At 44.6% G+C, this 19373-nt stretch overlaps 1 protein-coding gene across 1 annotated transcript; it reads right to left on the bottom strand.

Moving 5' to 3' along the window:
• Nucleotides 1-1970: 1970 nt before the first annotated feature.
• On the bottom strand, nt 1971-8945 carry EDN1 (endothelin 1). The gene is made up of 5 exons (XM_032341116.1): nt 8400-8945; nt 6673-6841; nt 5098-5256; nt 4838-4948; nt 1971-3267 (listed from the first exon to the last, which is right to left on the bottom strand). The coding sequence occupies exons 1-5, from the start codon at nt 8461-8463 to the stop codon at nt 3165-3167; spliced, it is 606 nt and encodes a 201-aa protein (XP_032197007.1). The 5' UTR covers nt 8464-8945; the 3' UTR covers nt 1971-3164.
• Between the last annotated feature and the right edge of the window lie 10428 nt (nt 8946-19373).

The following is a 19373-nucleotide window of genomic DNA, read 5'->3' as shown; positions in this document are numbered from 1 at the left end:
TAGGAAGCACAGACAGGGTTAAAGCCAATGGTTTTCATCACAAAAGAAGCCATTCCATGGGGAGAAAAATTCAGTACCATGTAGGGAGTTCTTTCCTTCTACCAAAGGTCACTACTCCACACCCAGGATCCTCTGGTCCTCGGAGTCCTGAGATCAAAGCTCTGCCTGGCCTCCAGGGCGAATACAGAAATCTGTCCTAAATGGACTTTCAGAAACTACACTCTTACTGGAAAGAAAAACAGCAGGAAATGTGACTGACCATTCCACCACTTCACCCCTCAAGCCAGCATGAGCCTCAAATAATATCGAATCTTTCCTCTACATACTTGAAAAATAGTCATTTCCTCTAAACCTTCCAGCTTCGTTTTACTACTGACTCTCATGGCCTGGGAGAGCTCCTTCACTCCTGTTGCTTTTCTTTGTCGGCTACTGAAGCAGGAAGCATGGCGGAAGAGGATCTGAAGGCCCAAGTAATATTGAAAAAAAAAAAAAAAGGAAGAAAGAAAAGAAAGAAAAAGAAAATCCTTTGCTCGTTGTGTTGTTCTTGTACTCAGTGGCTTTTCCTATCCCAACTCCCTCTTAAAGGTAAAGGATCCACATCCTCCAAGCCCTCTCATCCCACCTCAACTTCCTCATGCTTCATGACATCACAAGCTCTTTCTCGGAGCCACTAGAGAAATTCCCTACCTCCTCATTTAACTCATGGGAAAACTCATGGCGCAGGTTCAAGCCAAGCCCCTGGTCATTGTGGACAAAACACCACAATTCCCATAAGAATTACACACCGACGAACAACTGGCTAGGTCAAGGGATACCTGGTCCTTGGTGTCTTGAGATCAAAACTCTGCCTGATCTTTAATGCAAAGGGAGAAATCTGCTTTAAATGGACTTCCAGAAATCACACTTTTAGATATTGGACTGTCCCTTAAAGGAAAAAAAAAAAAAAAGAGTGTGGAAGATTAAAAAACAGTGTCAATAAAGATGGACACTCCTCGTGGGACACTGATTACGCTCACCTGAAGGCTGATATTCAGTGTCCTTGGATGTGTCACTGTTTGGACAACAGTCACCATCATGAGTTAATATTTGTCGAATGCCGGGCATTCTTTCTTCTAGGGAAGGACGGTGAAGCATCTTGAGAGCTCATCAAACTCTTTAGGGCTTCTGTTGGTAACAACCATTCGAAACACCGGTCTCCTGGTTGGGTTGGCAAGACCAGCAAGGCCAAGTGGAGAGAAGGGTGTTACCACAATGCCTGTGCCCCAGACCAAACATTCGGTATCTTGACCGCCACTGGCATATGTGCGGTCCTGGCTAGCACAAAGAGGCGAAGGTACTTAGTGCTCCTTAATAAGCAAATAATAAACTTAATAAACAAGTAATATATAAAGGCACTTAGTGCTCCTTAATAAACAAAAGTCTAAATCTGAGCCAAAAACAAGCCAAAACAAAACAAAACAAAAACCTATAAACAAATTTTAAAAGCTAGGGGGTGCCCCTCACTTGCTCTGAACCGGCTGTTTAATCTAAGCATTTTTCTGGTGTGGAACTGTGTATAATTAAGTATGTTTTGGGGACTCATCTTGCCACTGCTTCCTTCGGCCGGTTGATGTGGAGAAAGCACCTCTCACCACACCATCCACTTTAACCGTGGGATCCTGTCTCATAGTCTAAGCAAAGTTAATGCATGAAGCAAGCCCCTGGAGGGTTTTCAGGGGGAAGAGGAAGCAGAAGCCTGCTATCCAGGGAGAGACAGAGGTATTAAAGCTGGGTTTTTGTTTTGTTTTCGTACCTTAATGTCATCTAAGGGCAACTTTTAAGATCCAGATGAAGTTCTTTTGTGATTAGCCAAGACTATTTTCCTTCTTATTGCCACCCAAAAAAACAACTTTAATCATTTCCCTTCATAATTTTCAGCACTTTGGCCCACTTCTTGGGAATTTCAGAAATCATTTGAGATCAGTACAGTAGGGGAAAAAATATTTATTTTCTAAAGTCATTACCTTGACAGGCAAAACAAAGCATTTTCTCAATTTCATTCAGAAATACATTTAAAAAAAAATACATAGACCAATATGGCCTGCCCAAACGTATATTTAACATGGTAAATATAAGGAATAAATTGTTTTGAATATAAATATCTATAAAAAAATAAGTACATCAAAATTTAATCCAACCTCTTCCATTAGCCAGTTACATAAAGGAAAATAATTTTACTGCTTTAAAGCATAACCGAATATTTAGTTTGCAATGTCTTTCATAAACAACCCTAGACCATTGTGTTTCCAAGGATCAAGGTAAGGAAACCTTCTTTTTCAAGGATCTTTTTTCTTATGGATCAGAGCTAGTAGATTACCATGAAAATGTTACATCTACTACTGACATGGTAGACCAGATATCTATGAAGCCAAGATGGACTACAGAGGTTCCGGGGAAGGGGATGGCAGGAGGGGACCAAGCGGGGTGGGGGGGGCAATAGTTAATGGTGGGGAAGTACTTCGTTTTTGTGGGGGGAGTACTTCTACCAGAGTGCAATAGAGGTGAGGTAGACTCAGATTCATTAAACCCATCCTGATTTACAGTAGTAGCAGTATCTTTTAGTTTTGCATTTTGTGAATTTAAAAAAAAAAAAAAGTCTTTTTCTTTCTTTCTTTTTTTTTTTTTAACTTGAGTGTCCTTCGAGAGTGTTTTTAATTTGTGCATTCCTTAGAAAATCTTTGCATGGACTTTGGAGTTTCTCCCTGAAATGTGCCAGGCGCCTGAGTGAGACACAAACACTCCCTTCAGACCCTCTTCAGAAATTCCACCATGTGTGGAATCTCCTGTCCTCCCTCTGGATGGTGACACCCGAATTCACAAGTCACTGTGTGTTTCTCTGCCTTCTCAGTGGTCTCTTGTCACCCCAAATGAGGAGAGACGAAAGCAGTTATCACCAATGGAGGCAAATGAAGATGCATTGGGGGACTCCTTAACCTTCCCTGGAATGTTTAGAGCGAGGGCATTGGTCCATTGCCAGTTGGAGCAAGAAATGGTCGGTCAAAGCAGGGAGGATGCTGTTGCTCTGATCCCAGCCATGGGGAGAGAGTGCAGAATCAGCCACAGGGTTCCCTCGGAGGAGGAGAAAGCTTTCGGGTGGGCCGGCCACGGGCCCTGGTGACCTGCCATCAGTGTGCTCGGTTGTGGGTCACTTGCCTCTCTGTGTAGATCCCCGCCTTCAGCTTTGCGACACGAAAAGCTGTTTTGATGCGGTTGCTGATGGCGTCCAACCTATGAAAACAGGACAAGAGAAAACAAATGTTATTTAAAAAAAAAAAAATCATTTCTGGGCAAAAGAAGCATCTAAAATTAGAATCTGGCACAAACAAACCTAAGTCTGGTTCCTGAACTTTCCCTACTGACCACAACAACGTGCTACTCTTGGTTAACCTCAAGTGAAAAGGCAGCCCCCACTTATGCCGGGGATGCGGGGAGGGGGAGTGGATAGACGGTCATATCTGAAGATAATTGGGCATTCAATGCAATTTTAAAGTACATTTTTAAGGTAAACTGGAGATATTCTGTTTTCCTCTGTTGCCCCATCCCAACTACCATCACCATATGACTCTGTGGAGAAACTACCTTCTCATGAGTTTCAAGTAGCCATGGATGTCTTCTTAAACACAAGAGCAGTTAAAGATAACTTGGGGGGAAAGGAACAAAAAGAGAGCAGGCCTATAGATAGGCCCAAAGCAAACGGTGTAAAGCAATGAAAAAATATAGATCTCTATTTTTTATAGGTTTAATATTTTCCTTCGGGATGAAAAAGAAAGGGAACTCTAAGAGTGATTGAATCATTGACAGAATCAAAACAAATACAAAAATAATAATAATTCCTAAGTCAGTTACAGAACTGTGGCTTATGCAATCCTGTGATCTGAGGGGAGCATCGGGGGCCAGACCTTATAAACATGGAAACGACAATGGCCGGCGAGACATCCCAAACAGCTCAGGATGTCCTGTCCCACACATTAACAGTAAGCAACACAGCACACTTTGATCACAGAACTTCTTGCCACTGGATTTCTAGGAAAATTTCCAGGGAGCAGGGTAGGGAAATGTAGAACATGTGACAGCTCTAAGTGCAGATTTCCTCCCTCCCCCTTATGAATTCCAAAATCTTTTGGACTTGGAACGGTCATCCCTCTAGAGCTGCCCATCACAACCCCACAGTGTGCACTAATCTCCATCCCTTAACTACCCCAGCTTGACTAGAAGAGATGAGAGCTTTTCAGAATGACATGGGCTCTCTACGGAATGTACTTCTCTATTTAAAAAAACAAATAACCCTTCCCAAACAGCGTGCTCTAATTTTCACCTTCCCTGCCTAAGGACTTGATTTTTTCCCCTTTGGCCACTGGAGTAACTGCTACTTTTTGAAGAACTTGATCATACATGAGACTCTGACTTAAAAATAAAATGAAGTAAAAGAAAATAAGCACAAAAAACCCCTTTCCCTGAAAGGATTGTTAATTTCCCGAGGAAAGCGGCAAATGCGTTGACTTGGAAAAGCAAGGACTATAGATGACCAAATGACCAAGATGTCTGTAGATGTATCTTGTTGGGAAAATCTAGCTTTGGACGGAGTAGCACGTGCTTAAGATCATTCAAGGGTACAGCGGGCAAAAGTCTGCATTCCAAAAATATTTGAGAGGGATTCCTTTGCTCTTTTTTAATCTATAGACTCTGAAAGTCTTTGTTCTTTTCTTCTAAGCCTTTCTCCTATCAAGGTGAGAACACCCTGGGGGAACAGCCCATTGGCACTGGTGACTGGGGCTAGCTGTCCTTGGGAGTCTCTTACCTTTTCATTTTTCTTCCTGCCACCAGCTGCTGATGAACGCACTTTTCTCCAAGCCCAAAACAGTCTTTGTCTTTCTTAGGGTCATTCCAGCCCTTCACACTGTCTTGGTCCCTGTTAAAATACAGATAGAGCAAAACATTTCAGCAATGGTACCTTCAGCTCTCACAAAGTCTCTATTAATTTTTCTTAAACAAAAGGACGACATCATGATGGGAAGGTCGGGAGGCCATAAAACTGGAAGCAAAGGGGTTTCGCCTCACCTGAGTTCTTTTCCCGCTTGGCAAAAAGTCCAGCACTTCTTGTCTTTTTGGCTGGCACACTGACATCTCTTCCTGTGGTCTGTTGCCTTTGTGGTAAATAAATCCTTTAAGGATCGTTTGGACCTAGAAGGGCTTCCAAGTCCATAGGGAACAATGTGCCTATTAACAAAAAAGATGAACAAAAGATATCAGCAGAAGTAATAGTCTTTGAAATGATGCATTCTATGGCACAAACTCATTGCAGTGGGACACAAGGAGCTCCCCACACAGCTCCTAGCCATGCAATGTAGGAGAGCCAGAATGGCAGTGGTCAGGGTCATGGGCCCACCAGTGACCTTCTGTGTGTATACCCCACCAGGAGAAAACCAGTTTTCTAATTCAATGAAATTCATTTGTCTTCTTAACAAATTTCGGTTTCTTCTCCACACAAGCAGCTTTGTTTTTTGTCTCAGATTATGACATCTCTGCTTTGGTGTCTGTTTCCTATTTTCTTCCTTTTCTGACTTTCCATCTACTTAACAGCTACTGCGGGGGAGGGACTTCGATGCAAAACCATGACTCACATGATTTTGAAAATCTATTTTCAATTCAAGTCATAGGATAATGCCAAAAGTGCCTCCTGGGGGTGGGGGGGTGGGATCTACTACGGCACGCACAGTTCACCCCCGATTTCACACATCTCCTGCAACTGTGAAACCATGACTAATAGAAGGACTCGTCTCCAGAAGGCTCCCCAGTAAATTCCAAAGAGTCCCTTTTGAGCCTCCCCTAAAAGGAATAAAGCCCTCTCCTCGGAAGTATCACCTCCTTGCGGTTTTTGTTTGATTTGATTTTGTGTGGTTTGGGGACATCCTTTACCAACTGGTCGCCCCGTACAGGACACTGTGTGCCGTGTTTTGGTTAACAACTCTGTCCGATGGGTGAGCCCATTTTCAGGACGGAGGAGGACGGGGAATCTGCTTTCTTCCTCGCTCTGGAGACAGAAGGGAAATCTACAGACCTTGCCATTGCTGTCTTGAAATGGGCTTTTCTAAAGGGAGAGTACAGAGGAGTCAGGACACCTCTGTTCCAGATATGACTCTGCCCTGAACTCATTCTTGCACAAGTGATGTCCACAACTTGGATCTGTGCTTTTCTATAAGTAAAATGAAGGGACTGATGGTGACTCTGTGCAATCCCTTCTACCTCCCAGGAGTAGCACGGGTTAGACTAACCCACATCTGGCCACAGCAGCTGATTCCCTAAACCCAAGCGGATCCCACCAAAAGACATCCCCGCTCAGAAGTGTGTGGCAGGGCACTGCCGGCCATCAGCCTTTTCCATCTATGCTGCCCCCGTCTTTGAGCCTCAAGAAGACCCTCCCCTGTGTTTCAAAAAACCACCCCGCCCTGTATTTTCAGGAATGGGGGAGCACTGTCCCCACACCCCCGAGGCACCTTCATGTTGTCAGAAGTGCTACCTTCAGAATCCAAACCAGGACCCCCCTCCCAGAGCAACTAGCGTCCCTGGGCTCTAGTCTCTGGAGGAGCCAGAGGTAAGGAATAGCTAGAGTGACGACGCCCTCTAGAGACTCACTCGGGAGTGTTGACCCAGATGATGTCCAGGTGGCAGAAGTAGACGCACTCTTTATCCATCAGGGAGGAGCAGGAGCAGCGCTTGGACCGGCGGGCCCGCCAGGGTGCACTGGGGGCGGGCTTCTCCCCTCCGCTGTCCAAGCCCGTGCTGAGCTCCGCGCCCAAGACCGCTAGGGAGAGAAAGAGCAGGTCAGCAGGGCACGTCCCCTGGGATGTGGCCGAGCAGATAAAAGCCTGTGAAGCATGCAGCCCGCCTTCAACAAGAAACACAGAGCAAAAAGGGCTCTTTATCTTTCCACTCCTTAACATGACTTCACCTTTACCCCGACTGGCTTATCCACTTTCGGGGAGATTACACCCGGGCAGGGGGAACAGCCACCTGAAAAGAGGACCGACTGGCCAGCTCCCAGAGAAATGTGTGGACATGCCGCCTGTTAGAAATCTGGGGTGGCTTCCGCATGGAATTTAAAAGGACAGCCCAATTTCGTAGGACAGTGGCTTAAAGTTGGTTGATGACCAAAGTGCTAAAGTTACGTGAACCACCTGCCTCTTCCTAGGTGCCGAGCCACTTCCCCATGCAGTTTACGGGAGAATCCACCACTTCACACCTGGTAGAGGGCAGGGAGGAGCCCAGGTGATATACAGTCCTTGAAATTAGGTGGAGTTCAAGAGCTCTGACGGGATGATTGGAGAGAAAGAAGAGAAACCAGCTCTACAATATTCATCGCAAGTGGTAAACTCTAGAGAAAGTGTTGACCTAGGGTGAGACTGAGCAGCAGCTCAGGGACCTAATCAAGGTTCTGTGGATTTTGAATGCAGGATCCCCAGAGCAGGACAGCATGTGGGGGACTCGCCGCGTCCCCCTTCCCCACCGCAGCATGGCCTCTGAACTGACAAGTTAGCCATGCGGCTTATCTGCCCAATTTTGTACATTTCAAATGATCAGACACATTCCAGGATTTTCATTCCCTTGACATCTTTTCTCTTTAGTCAGGGTCATGAAAAGCCACACAAAAAAGGGCACTGACCCTAAGAAGGGGGAAACGGGCAGATATACACGTACTATCTAAATCCTCAGGCAGCCAAGATTTATCTTAGCTCCCCTCCCATAACAGGTGAATAAAACTGAAAATAGCCCTCACAGTGTTTTGGGTGCCAAAAACCTGCCAAAAGAAACCTAAAGTCAATAATGACAAATTTTAAAGAAAACATCTGCTTCACCCTGAAACCGCCTGAGGGTTATTCAACAGACTGTTATGCAGGTGATTTTACTGCTCATACATTGCTTGAATGACTTGAATAAAATTCCTTGGCTTCAAGCTGAAATTAAATATTTTACACATTCACACACTATTAAAACATGATTTAAATAAGATCTATAAGTCCCTCTATGTCCTATTACCCCTGTACAGACACATACACTGCAAATATACATTCGGCTACATTATATCTTGTCTTTACTTTCCCTGAGTTATATTTTTAAAAACCAAAAAAAAAATACTCTATGCATTAATAACACTAAGTTATCCCAATGTTATAGGAGAAATTGTTTTCAATAGAGGATTTTTTTTCCCCACTAGAAAACTTAAGTAGCTTTGAGCAATAATTCCCAGACACTTGCTCTCTGAGCTGCAGTCATAAAAAAGAAGTGGAAAACAGAAGCGAGAAAAACATTAAGGAGGACAAGAAGATATTAACGTTCAGAGACTTGCAAGTCGCCGTGCCTACCTGCTTCTGGAGCTCCTTGGAAAGCCACAAACAGCAGAGAGAAAATCATGGGGAAATAATCCATTCTGGAAAAAAAGGGGGGAGGGAGTGGGAATCAAAGTCCTCCCCTCCCAACTGAACCCAAAGGAAAACGAAGAAAAATAATAGCTTCGGGTCCCTCAAAGAGCTTCTGGTTGTTCAGATCTCAAAGTGAGCCTTCAGCCTAAGTGCTCTTTAACGGAGAGAAAAAAGAAGTTTCTGCCAGGAGGGCCGGCAGTGGGAGCGGTCTGCGGGCGCACGCGGCGGTGGCGTGCGGGGACAGCAGCGCGGACCGAGGACCCTGTGCGCGCTCGCCCCAGCGCCGCTGCAGAAGCGCGTCTGACTTGGACAGCTCTCCGCCGCCTTTTTATATTGAACCCCTATAGAGTGGGGGTAAACAGCTCCAACTTTATTCCAGCCCCAGACAATGTTATTGTGTTATTAGTCACCAACAGGCAACGTGCGGCCGGAGATAAGGCCAGGCTCTAAAGGAAATCACTGCTAACTTCAGAGGCAGACGCCCGCCGTCTGACAATTCAGGGGCAGGGCTAAGAACAAGAAAATACCCATTAGAGACCTTTGGTAAACCTGCCCGTGCGGCGCTTGGGTCTGCTTCCCCTTTTGCAAGCTGCCAGCCCCAGAGTTCAAGAATCAGAAGAGGGACTCCAGAAAAGTCATACCATTGGTATGAAAAGTATGAGCTACAGTTTAAATAGATTGTATTGTTGCGCGCGGGGATTTTTTTTTTTTTAATTGTTGTTCACTTCGTTTTTCCTTTTATGTCTCCGATTTCTTAGTGTTGATCAAACAGAGGAACGCTTTCCCTCTTCACTCCCCCCGCCAACACTCACTGGGGGTCAGATAATTTTGGCACATCGAGGTACTTGTCCCTTACTCCAAGCCCCCTCCCCCAAGTCTTTTTTGCTAGAGCTCTTTGCGCGCACAGTAAAAAAAGATCAATGAAGGAAAGGCAAGGAAAGGACTTTAAAAAAAAAAAAAGAAAGAAAGAAAGAGAGAGAGAGAGAGAGCCCTTCCAAGGCGCATACCTCAATGCTTTCGATATCACTGAGTAGAAGCCCCTACAAACTTTTTTCTGTGCCCACCCTCTTTCCCCTTCCCGAAACGCCCCCCGCCCCCAACCCGCGTTCAGTAGCACCAATCTTAAGACATAGGGGGAGAGGAACGCCAGGGGGCGATGAAGAGCTTCAGGGGCTGATGTTTTCTGAGAACAAGACCGAAAAGCCCAGGCTGCCCGGTAGCAGGAGGAAGGCAGCCCAAGATGTGAGCTGAAGAACGGGAAGGAAGGGCGCCTCCTCCCATGAGAAAGGGGTGCCCCTCACAACAGCCACTTGCCCCCTGCGCAGGGACACCTCTTCTGAATCGTTCTCCCCCCTCGGCTTCTTCAATCAGGGTAGGGGTGTTCTAGTGCGGGGTTAGGTGGCTACCAAGTGAGGGTGGTGTTGGGAGGGAGGACATGGCCCGGCCGAAGAAGGAGATCGGATAATAGCTCCCATTTAATCGTGCGTTTCCATTTTCAAAGCCATTTCTGTCTCTTTGACCTTGAACTGCCCCCTGAGGTCCGGGGTGGGGGGCGGTGGGCAAACACTGTGGAGTTGAACGTGCTGTGTGAAACGTGCTATCAAGCGAAACATACTGTAAGACATTCACTTTTTCCAGTAGCCTCGTGTTTCCGAGGCTCCCAAAGTTCTTGCCGTGCGCTGAGTGTAAGGCCCAGGGGAGAAGTTGAGAGCATCCTCCCTGTGCAGGAAAAAGGCGAGTCTACACCTAGCACCTGGGGACACCATCAGATAGACGCTTGCAGCATTTCCTCACCTTGTTTAACTCCAGTCCCCTCCCCAGGGTGGGCGAGGATGGGGGTATTCAAACGCGGACCCATTTCCAATACTCAGGAGGATCCCCTCAAACCATTTCTTCCTCCTCCCTGCTTACCCCTCACCTCTAGAATCAAAGGGACAGATTTCATCCTAGAACCAAACCTATGGACCTGGGCACCCTGGGGCCCCTGGACCTTCCCTGCAAGTCCCAGTGGGGGTGACAGCAACAGTAGCGGAATCAGGTGCATAAGGAGATCTGTTCCCTGGAAAAAGCACCGTAGCAAGGGCTGGCGCTGAAGGAGAGGCAGGAACCCTCCCTCCCACACCCACACCAAACAGGCCTCCACCCAGTCCCTAGGGGACTCTGCCTGGGCCTTTTGCCTCTTCACAGGCTTACCTCAACTCAGCCCTGGGGGCTGGGGAGGGCATAGCTCGCCCTAAAACGAGGTGACTTCCCGCTGGAAGCCAGCTTTGCCCCCCTCAGCTCTGGCTGGTGTGTCCCGACCTCCTCCATTGAGCACAAAAAGAGTCCAGAAGAACTGATGTCCCATTCACAGGTCCCAAGCTCTCCCCCCCAACCCCCAGCCCACACCCCCGCAGCGAGAGAAAGGTGGCCTAGGATCCCGCTCACCCCTTCTTTAACCTCTTGGCAACGCTGACAAAACCCTGGTCACAGTCTGGACCAACCTGTCCTAAGCTCCTCCCCGGAAATGACCGCCCCCGCCGCCCTGTCTCTCCAGGTCGAGTCTGGGTTACCCTCCAGCAGGGAAGCCCCTCTCCCCGCCGCCCCCACATGACCGAGGCTGCCCCTGCGGGTGCCAGCAGCTCCCAACAATCAGGTGGAGACATGAAGCAAAATGAAAACTGCCCACACGCCTTCCCACAGTCTCCCTTCCTCTCCTGTGTGTGTCACCTGTGAATGTGTTTCAATTATAAATACAAAAAGTGGGCAGTAATCCACCCCCGCTCCTGACCCCAGGCCTTCTAGGACTCTGGAAGGTAAATGCACAGGATTTCAGATCTGGGAGAATCCCATTGTTCCAAGGGATGTCTTGCCCCCATCTCTGAATCCTGAGTTTCCAAGACGCCTATGGGCATGTATACGTCTCATCTATGCTTCTCTGCGTGTCTTGGGGGGAGCGGTGGGATCTGCCCTTTCCATCTTCCTCTCTATCTCCAACTGGAGGTGCAGCCCCCTTTCCTTCTGCCAGAGGAAGGGGAAACCCCTCTCAAGCTCAGAAAAGGCCCGGCGACTGCCCAGCAAGACGTTTTCCCAAGAAGCAAAAAGAGGGAGGAAGAACCCCAACAAACCAGTTTTACAAGCTCTGTGTTCCCTCTCCTCCACTTACAGCATTGTAAGGTGGATGTGAAAAAAGCCGGATAAAGTAATGCATGTGGATATCCCACCTCCCTCCACAGCCTGAACCTTGCCCCTCCAAGATTGCCGAGGGTGTGGGCTCTTTGTAGCCACAGACCTCAGAGAGGAAAGGGTAGGGAAGAGAGAAGACTGAAGAACATGGCTTTTTTTTTCTTCAATAGAACAGTTTGCTATTGCTGTTCTTGGTTTTGATATGACACTTGAATACTGGAAACTATTTGATAAAGCTATTTTTTATGTATTTCTTTCTGTATCTCTTGCTGTGTATTAATAGATATCTATAAATAAAACACCCGGAGCCCCAAATGTGGATACTACACAGTAGCAAAGTGTACTGTTTTTAGCACTCCTCAGCTTTGCTCTTTCTCAACTTTTGCGTAATAACATTTGCAACTTTGCCAAGCCAATAAATCTGGCGTGAGATGTTGCATTTAGCTCAGCAAAAAGAACACACGTTAGGTTGCTTGATGATAGCCCGAAGAATGGGAAACTAGTTTAGTTTTGGCGAAGCTCTCCATGTCACTAGACTTGGTTCGATCATAATATTGTCGCCTGTTTGACATTTTCACTCTGCATAGGGCATAGCATAGAGACCCCATCGTGCTGTTGCGCAAGATCATGCACTACAGACCTTACTCCGTGGTACATTACACACCTCCAGGAGTCATCAACAGCACAGCTTCCCTCTACAGCCCAGAATATAATGGTCGATTCAGCGAAGGAAATAAGATGACACTCAGGAGAGATTCACCGCCTGCATTTTACAAACATGTAATGTCTCCTTGACGCTTTCATCCATAAACCAAAAACAGCAAGTCTTTAGTTTCAGAGAATGTGTGCAATTCTTTAACATGGCATTCCCCTGACCTCAGTCACTCATAAACGTCTTTCACAATGTTGCCATCCTTGTGGGCCACCTTTTTTACGGAATATTCTCCATTCACTGACGAATTTCTTTTCTTTTCTTTTAGGATTTCCTTTATTTGTTTGAGAGAGAGAGAGAGAGAGCGAGGAGAGCCAGAGAGAGCATGAGCTATGAGGAGGTGCAGAGGGAAAGGGAGAAGCAGACTTCCTGCTGAGCAGAGAGCCCAAAGCCGGACCCAGGACCCTAGGATCATGACCTGAGCCAAAGGCTGATGCTTAACCTACTGAGCCATCCAGGCACCCCATGACTTATTTCTTTTACTTGAGTAAGTTTAAGGCAATTTACTATTACTGCTATCGTAAGCAGCAGTATACATGAAGCCATACTTTGGAGGGTTAAGTAATGTACATGAAATCATAGTTTAATACATGTTAAAATGAACATAACTATTGTGTGTTCATTAAGCTATTGGAAATAAAAAATATTCAGCCACATATACCACCTTATATCCTAACACCAGCGTGCTTACCACTCTTAGGGAACATGGCTCCTTACATGGTAATGTCTTACACTTTGTTATGTTGAGAAGCCCTGATTTTATTCAGCCCTCTGAATCTGCTTTAAGGTCATCTCAAGATATTCTTCATCAAAGCTCTCATACGAGCACACTTCAAAGAAACAGATATTCTAGCATTCAGAATCTACAGAAACAGAGTCCATGTCCAAAAGTTCCTAGTCGATATTTCCCTTGGGTTTATCTCCTTAGTGTTGTTTTTGACCCCCTATCCAGAATTTAAATACCTTCTTTGAGTGTTTCTACCGGTATGTCAGTCTCTCTCTCACACACGCACACACACACACACACACAAACACACACACACACACGCACCCCACATATGGACATAGAGATTGGAATGGGAGAGTAATTTTAATATTTCACACATCAGAGAGACCAAACAATGTGTCGGCCAGTGGCTGCCTCCCCATCTTTTTCTCTTTAATTTTAATCCTATGTAATTTCTGACATGTGGAACTAAAGAGACTCTGATGTGGGGGTCAAAGAAGAACACCACTTGAGAGTGAGTTGAGTAGAATCGAGTCACTTCATTAAACCAGATCTATGTAGTTATTCTAGACAAGCTTTCCTTCCACGTTTTTGAATGAGATGGCAAAAGAAACTCATTCTGGAGCATTTGCCCATAAATACGATGGCTATCTTCATGTTTCCTTAGGCCAGCGGCTTGTGTTTGAGTGAGTAGGCTGCGTCTGGTTAAGTGTGGTCAGAATGCTTTCCATGATTCCATTTCAATATTGGCGGTGTATTTCTTTTTTTGTCTTTTAAGAATTTTTTGTGGAATGGTGGTTACCAATGGTTGGGGTTGGGGGGTGGTAATAGAAATAGGGAGATTTGGTCAAAGGGTATAAGCTTCCCATTATAGGATGAATACCTTGGAGAGGTAGAATTTACACCATGTTGTTACAGTTGACAATGTTGTATTACGTACTTGAAAGTTGCTAAGCGTATAGATTTAAATGTTCTTGCTACAAAGAAGAAATGATAATTATGTGATATGACAGAGGTGTTAGCTAACCCTACAATGGTAAGCATTTGCAATCTGTAAGTGTATCAATGTATATCAAATCAACACTTTCTATACCTTAAACTTACATGGTGTTATATGTCAATTAGATCTCAATAAAGTTGAAAAGGGTTTCTTTTGCACCTCATCTATAACGACAAAAAATAAGCCAAGTGTCTTAGCTCTTTCTCAACTTCTTTGTAATAAAAACCTTTGATGTCCTGCTGAACGTTAGAGGGCTAACCTAGGAAAGTAGCAAAAAAATGATTCATTTGAAAGTCATTTTCATATTAAAAATCTGAAAGCGGGAAGTTTCCATTATTTTACTCCTTCAATTTCATGTCTGCATTACGCCCCCACTGGGTGTCAAAGTGATTCTACGTACTTCGTGTGTTCCAGGGAACAAGTACAGTGGACTTTGTATTCACAAGTCAATAAACTGGCAGAGGATTAATAAAAGTCACCAAGTGAAAAGCAAAACTGAGGGGTCGGGCGAACAATCACTCAGGTGGTTGGGGGAAGCTGGGGTATTTCTAAAGGAGCAAGGGCTGTGACCATACCAGGTACCAAATGATTCCAGAAATAATCATGGAATGCAGGAGGCTGGATGGAGGGTCTAAAAGATAGTGGGAAAGATCTTCAAAGATGAGAGGATTTGGGAGCTGGGACAAAGGATAGAAATTGGCTAAGAAGGGGCAGGGTGTTCTAATTAGACGATTGGCTTATTGGATTTACGGTGTCGGGGGACCAGATGGCCGATGATGAAAGAGAGAAAGATTGTGTAGGTGACCTATGTGGTCAGTGTGTCCCATACCCCTGCCATGTACCAGTAGGATGTAAAACGTCTACCGTTTTCACACTGCGGTTTCTGACGTCCTGATGGACATGGGCCACTAGAAGGAAAAGCCACAGGAACCATGAAGAACTCCTTCTGGGTACATAAGCTCAAAGGATGTTGACAGATCATTGTGTAGACTATGTCGCCATTGGAAGGTCTGGATTCTATTTGTATTTGAAAATATTAAATGAGTTAAAATTATTCCCACATTTTGTAGTTCTCCTTTTTGGACTCAGCCATTTTCTGGGGGGAAACACGTATTCACCCTGGAGTTCTAGACTGTCCCTTTCTTGAGAATAAATTTAATGCAAGGATGATTTTATTATTCCTATCTGCTGCGTACTTACAAGTAAGAATGCAACCCTCCCTCTCTAAGCTATCTCTCTGACAAAAGTACCTTTCTTTTTAAATAATAATTTTTTTCCCCAAATCTGAATATGCAGTGAGAAAGGAAAGAATATTTATTACTGGTTGTCAACATAGGGAAAAAAATTAGGGGAAAAGTGGATTACTTTTCTAAAGGGGCATTTGGATTCATTTAAACATGCAAATTTAATTTCACAAGCTCCAGAATATATTTAACGCTAAGGGTTGTGTTTTATTTGGCATTTGTGCTTTTTTCCATTTGTTCTTTTGATGAAAAAAAAAAAAAAAACTTTTGGAGTGGTTACAAGAATAATTTTCCTGGAAATTAAAGTCTTTACTTTTTTTTTCTGTGAAGCTCAAAAAACTCCTGCATATTTTTTGTTTTAATATTATTTAACATTTATTGATTGCCTTTCCCTAAGTGTAGTTCTTACTAAGGACAGTGAGCTAAGTCCAAAGACATTGAAGTACACTTGTTTTCCTAGGTATGACTCACAAGAGCAAAGAATGCAGAGTAATGACCTTGTGTTTGTTACCACCTTAGGCTGGTTTATTTTAGAGAATATGGGAATAAAATGAAGGAAGATGGGAGGTGTCTGCTTATGGCTGAATTTCAGGCCACTGAAGGTCTTCTGGGAATGCAGTACAGAAGGTTCACTTTGAAAGGAGGGGAGGGGAGGGGCGGGGAGCAGGGGTGGGGGACAGGAAAGGGGAATCTTGGGGAAGGGCGACAGGGAGGGGAGGTTGGAGTGAGAGGGTCAGGCACTGAGCTGTGCTTCTGGGTCTCAGTCTCCCCACTTCCTGGGATGTGAGGGAAGCAGGGTAGCATGAGTTAAGAGAGTTTGGAAACTGATAATGTTCATGCAAAAGCGCATTATCTTGCTACAAAGTGGAAAAGATTTTGTGAGCTGCAAAGTAGCTTGTTTAAAAGACTTTTTTTCCCCAAGTTGTTTCAAGACTAGTCAGGGAGAGCTAACATTTTCTAGATAAAGCATTTTAACAGCATTGTTTCTTTCTGTCTATTCTTTCTCCCCCAACGTCCATTCTATTTTTATACATTATCTGGACGAAACTATCTTTTTGGACTAATGACCAGGTCTCTGCACCAGTGGCCTCCTTTTCTTCAATTCTCTCCCCAAGCCCCTCCCCGCTTCCAAGGAACATTTTGCCACTTTATGGTGACTTGGGCCCCACAAAATGGGACAGAGAGCACAGGTTCCCCACGTGCATGGAGATCCCCAGCCCACCTTCCCTCCTTGATTGGCTAACATCTTTTTATAGCTATGGATTGTTTTCTTTCTCCCCTCAGGGGATGACCAAATCACACATAGGACACTTTAATCCTAATGATGATTTCAGTTCCCTCCCACCAAATCTATTTTTACTTTGCTTCTTCCCTTTATGAAACATAATATGATGTCTCTTTAAAACCCTAGACATGTAATGGAAGAAATAAGAAATAAGAAATACATTCTCAGGAATTTTTTGAAGGCTTCCAGGCAACAGGGAAACCAATAAGGGCTACCACCCTTGGAGGAGCTCCCGCCCGTTATCTGAAGAACAGGGGTGAAAAGGACCCATTAGGAAAGGAAAACTTAACTGGGCAAAGTGACCCAATCAAAAATTTAGTCAGAATGCTCAATTATGAGAAGACCCAATTCTTAGGAAAGCGGAACTCCCAACAGTGACATGGTCCACATAGAAGTTGTCCGACTCAGCAGGGACTGGCGTCAGCTAACTGAGCAACCCTGCCCTCACACACTCGGAGGACTTAACCTCTCGAGCTGCCCCCATCCATTATAAACAGGGAAACTATCATCTGCTGTTTATCTCAAGATGCCTGAATAGAAAAGGCTGTCTGTCAAAGAAAGGAGACGGCCATATTGATTGGAAGAGTTTGATGAGGGAAGTATATACAGAGATCGACGTGCTATTCTTTTTTACAGCCAAGGATCCACTGAAAGAGGAAAGGCCAGACTTCACCAATGCATTATGCGAATAAAAGAAGTGTGAAGAAGGACAGAGGAAGAACAGCTTGTGCTAAGCTGCCATTACTGGATGTTGACTCTGGGTGCGGGATATGTAGCTGTATATCAAAATCATAAGTAATAGCAGAGATCTTGGATTTGAAAAGTCAAAAAACCTGAATCACAAGAGACAGAGTGCACAGGCGTTTGAAAGAGGAAAGGTTACGCCATAGGCATGAAGATACACTTCAGACACTGAGCGTCTGAGTTCGTCCACATTATAACTGAAAACATAGGACTCAAGCTATGAAGTAGCAGCAGGGAAAATGTAGTCTGCAAAGATCTAAAAAGGACAAGAAAATTATTCTGAGAAGGAAAAGTCTCTTTCATTTTAATCCCCCATAATTGTTTCCTGATCTGGGGTGAAATGTGTTATAGGAATTTTCACCTGGGCTGCAGAGACACTAAACTGATCATAGATAAAAGCACTAACGTAGTTAGAAAGAGAATGAAGAATTTCAGTTTTCCAGTTTAGGACAGTGTTAGGAGAAAATAGTCACAAATTATTCAATACAACAGTGTATGGAAAAGGCTATTGTGGGGTATGAGGTTATTACTAATAACAAAGGACAATGCTATTAAGATTAAGTTATCACAGAGTGGAAAGGAAGAAATTTTCTCTCCTGGTCTTACCTTATTTTTATATTTATTTATTTTTTTTTTTTAAAGATTTTAATTATTTATTTGACAGACAGAGATCACAAGTAGACGGAGAGGCAGGCAGAGAGAGAGAGGAGGAAGCAGGCTCCCCGCTGAGCAGAGAGCCCAATGTGGGGCTCGATCCCAGGACCCTGGGACCATGACCTGAGCTGAAAGCAGAAGCTTAACCCACGGAGCCACTCAGGCACCCCTATTTTTAAAGATATATTTATTTTTTGAAGTGGGGGAGGTAGGGGGGAGAGGGGCAGAGGGAGAGAGAGAATCTCAAGCAGACTCCTGCAGAGTATGGAACCCAGTGCAGGGGCTGGATCCCACTACCCTGAGATCACAACCTGAGCCAAGAGTCGACCATTTAACTAACTGAGACACCCAGGTGTCCCCTGGTCCTACATTTTTTATACCATTAAAATTCATGTCAATGCCAAAAAAAAGCAGAGCTGGTACTGCTTCTCTTCACTGAGAATGTAAAAGACCCTTTTAACATTCTGTAAGAGTTGAGGTTTTCTTGTTTTGGGTTTTTTGTTTTTGTTTTGTTTTTGTTTTGTTTTGTTTTTTGTCTTTTTGCAAGCTTTCGTTCACTCTAGAAACTAGCTTTTCTCATCCCTTATTTTGTTGCAGAATTGTTTTTTCACAGATAGATTAAAGCCATCCTTACATCTGTAGTCGGTTATAGTCTCCTCCTTACATTTTTTATGTAGGTTTTTTATAAGGAATTCCAGTAAGACTACTTCCTGTTTAGTTCTTCAGATTTCTACCCTTTCCTTCTTCCTCCAAATCATTTTTGACTGGATTTCTTCTAGTTATGCTTTATTTGAGTCATATTTTTATTTTTATCTTCCCATTCTTCTTGAATACTTTTCTTTTTAACCATCTCGGGAGGTTCATACCTCATTTTTACTGTGAGTTTTGAAATCTTCTTTCTAGGAATCCATGATAGCTGCCCGCTGTCATTCGGGATTTTCCTTCTTTCTCTGTCGAAATGAGTAACAGGCAATTGGTTTCACTCGATTTTTCTTTGTATCTCACCGGTCAGATTTTCCTCTCTGGTTCAGGTTTCCCAAATGACATCTTTCTGAGAAAGGGATGAGCCAGAAAATGCAGATCCAGAACACGGGAGATTGGCTGATAAAAGGGAAATCGCTTCTCGGATACCCTGCCTTAGCAAAATTTATCTGGAACCGGCCCAATTCTGATCTCTCTTTGACCCCTGACCCCCATCCCTCCAGCTTCTCTTTTGTGTCCGTGCTGGGAGTGGCTGGCGGGCATCCTGGTTCACAGACCCCTTTATCCTCCACCCCAATCCTCTGTCTAATCTTCCCAGCTCAGCTCTGCCTCGCAGACCCAGCTCCCCTCCCTCAAACTGACTACCTACGACCGCACTTCTCTGGGGAGCCTCATGAGACAACT

The sequence above is a fragment of the Mustela erminea genome, chromosome 4 (genome assembly GCF_009829155.1).
Source record: "Mustela erminea isolate mMusErm1 chromosome 4, mMusErm1.Pri, whole genome shotgun sequence".
Taxonomy (NCBI): domain Eukaryota; kingdom Metazoa; phylum Chordata; class Mammalia; order Carnivora; family Mustelidae; genus Mustela; species Mustela erminea.
This window is presented reverse-complemented; position numbering and strand designations above follow the sequence as displayed.

Bases quoted from the DNA above. Each gene is read 5' to 3' on its own strand.
- EDN1 (XM_032341116.1), bottom strand. From the start codon at position 8,463: ATGGATTATTTCCCCATGATTTTCTCTCTGCTGTTTGTGGCTTTCCAA. The intron at 6,842-8,399 runs GTAGGCACGGCG...TTCTCTCCCTAG, and splicing joins CCAAGGAGCTCCAGAAGCAG to CGGTCTTGGGCGCGGAGCTC. The intron at 4,949-5,097 runs GTGAGGCGAAAC...GTATTTTAACAG, and splicing joins CAAGCGGGAAAAGAACTCAG to GGACCAAGACAGTGTGAAGG.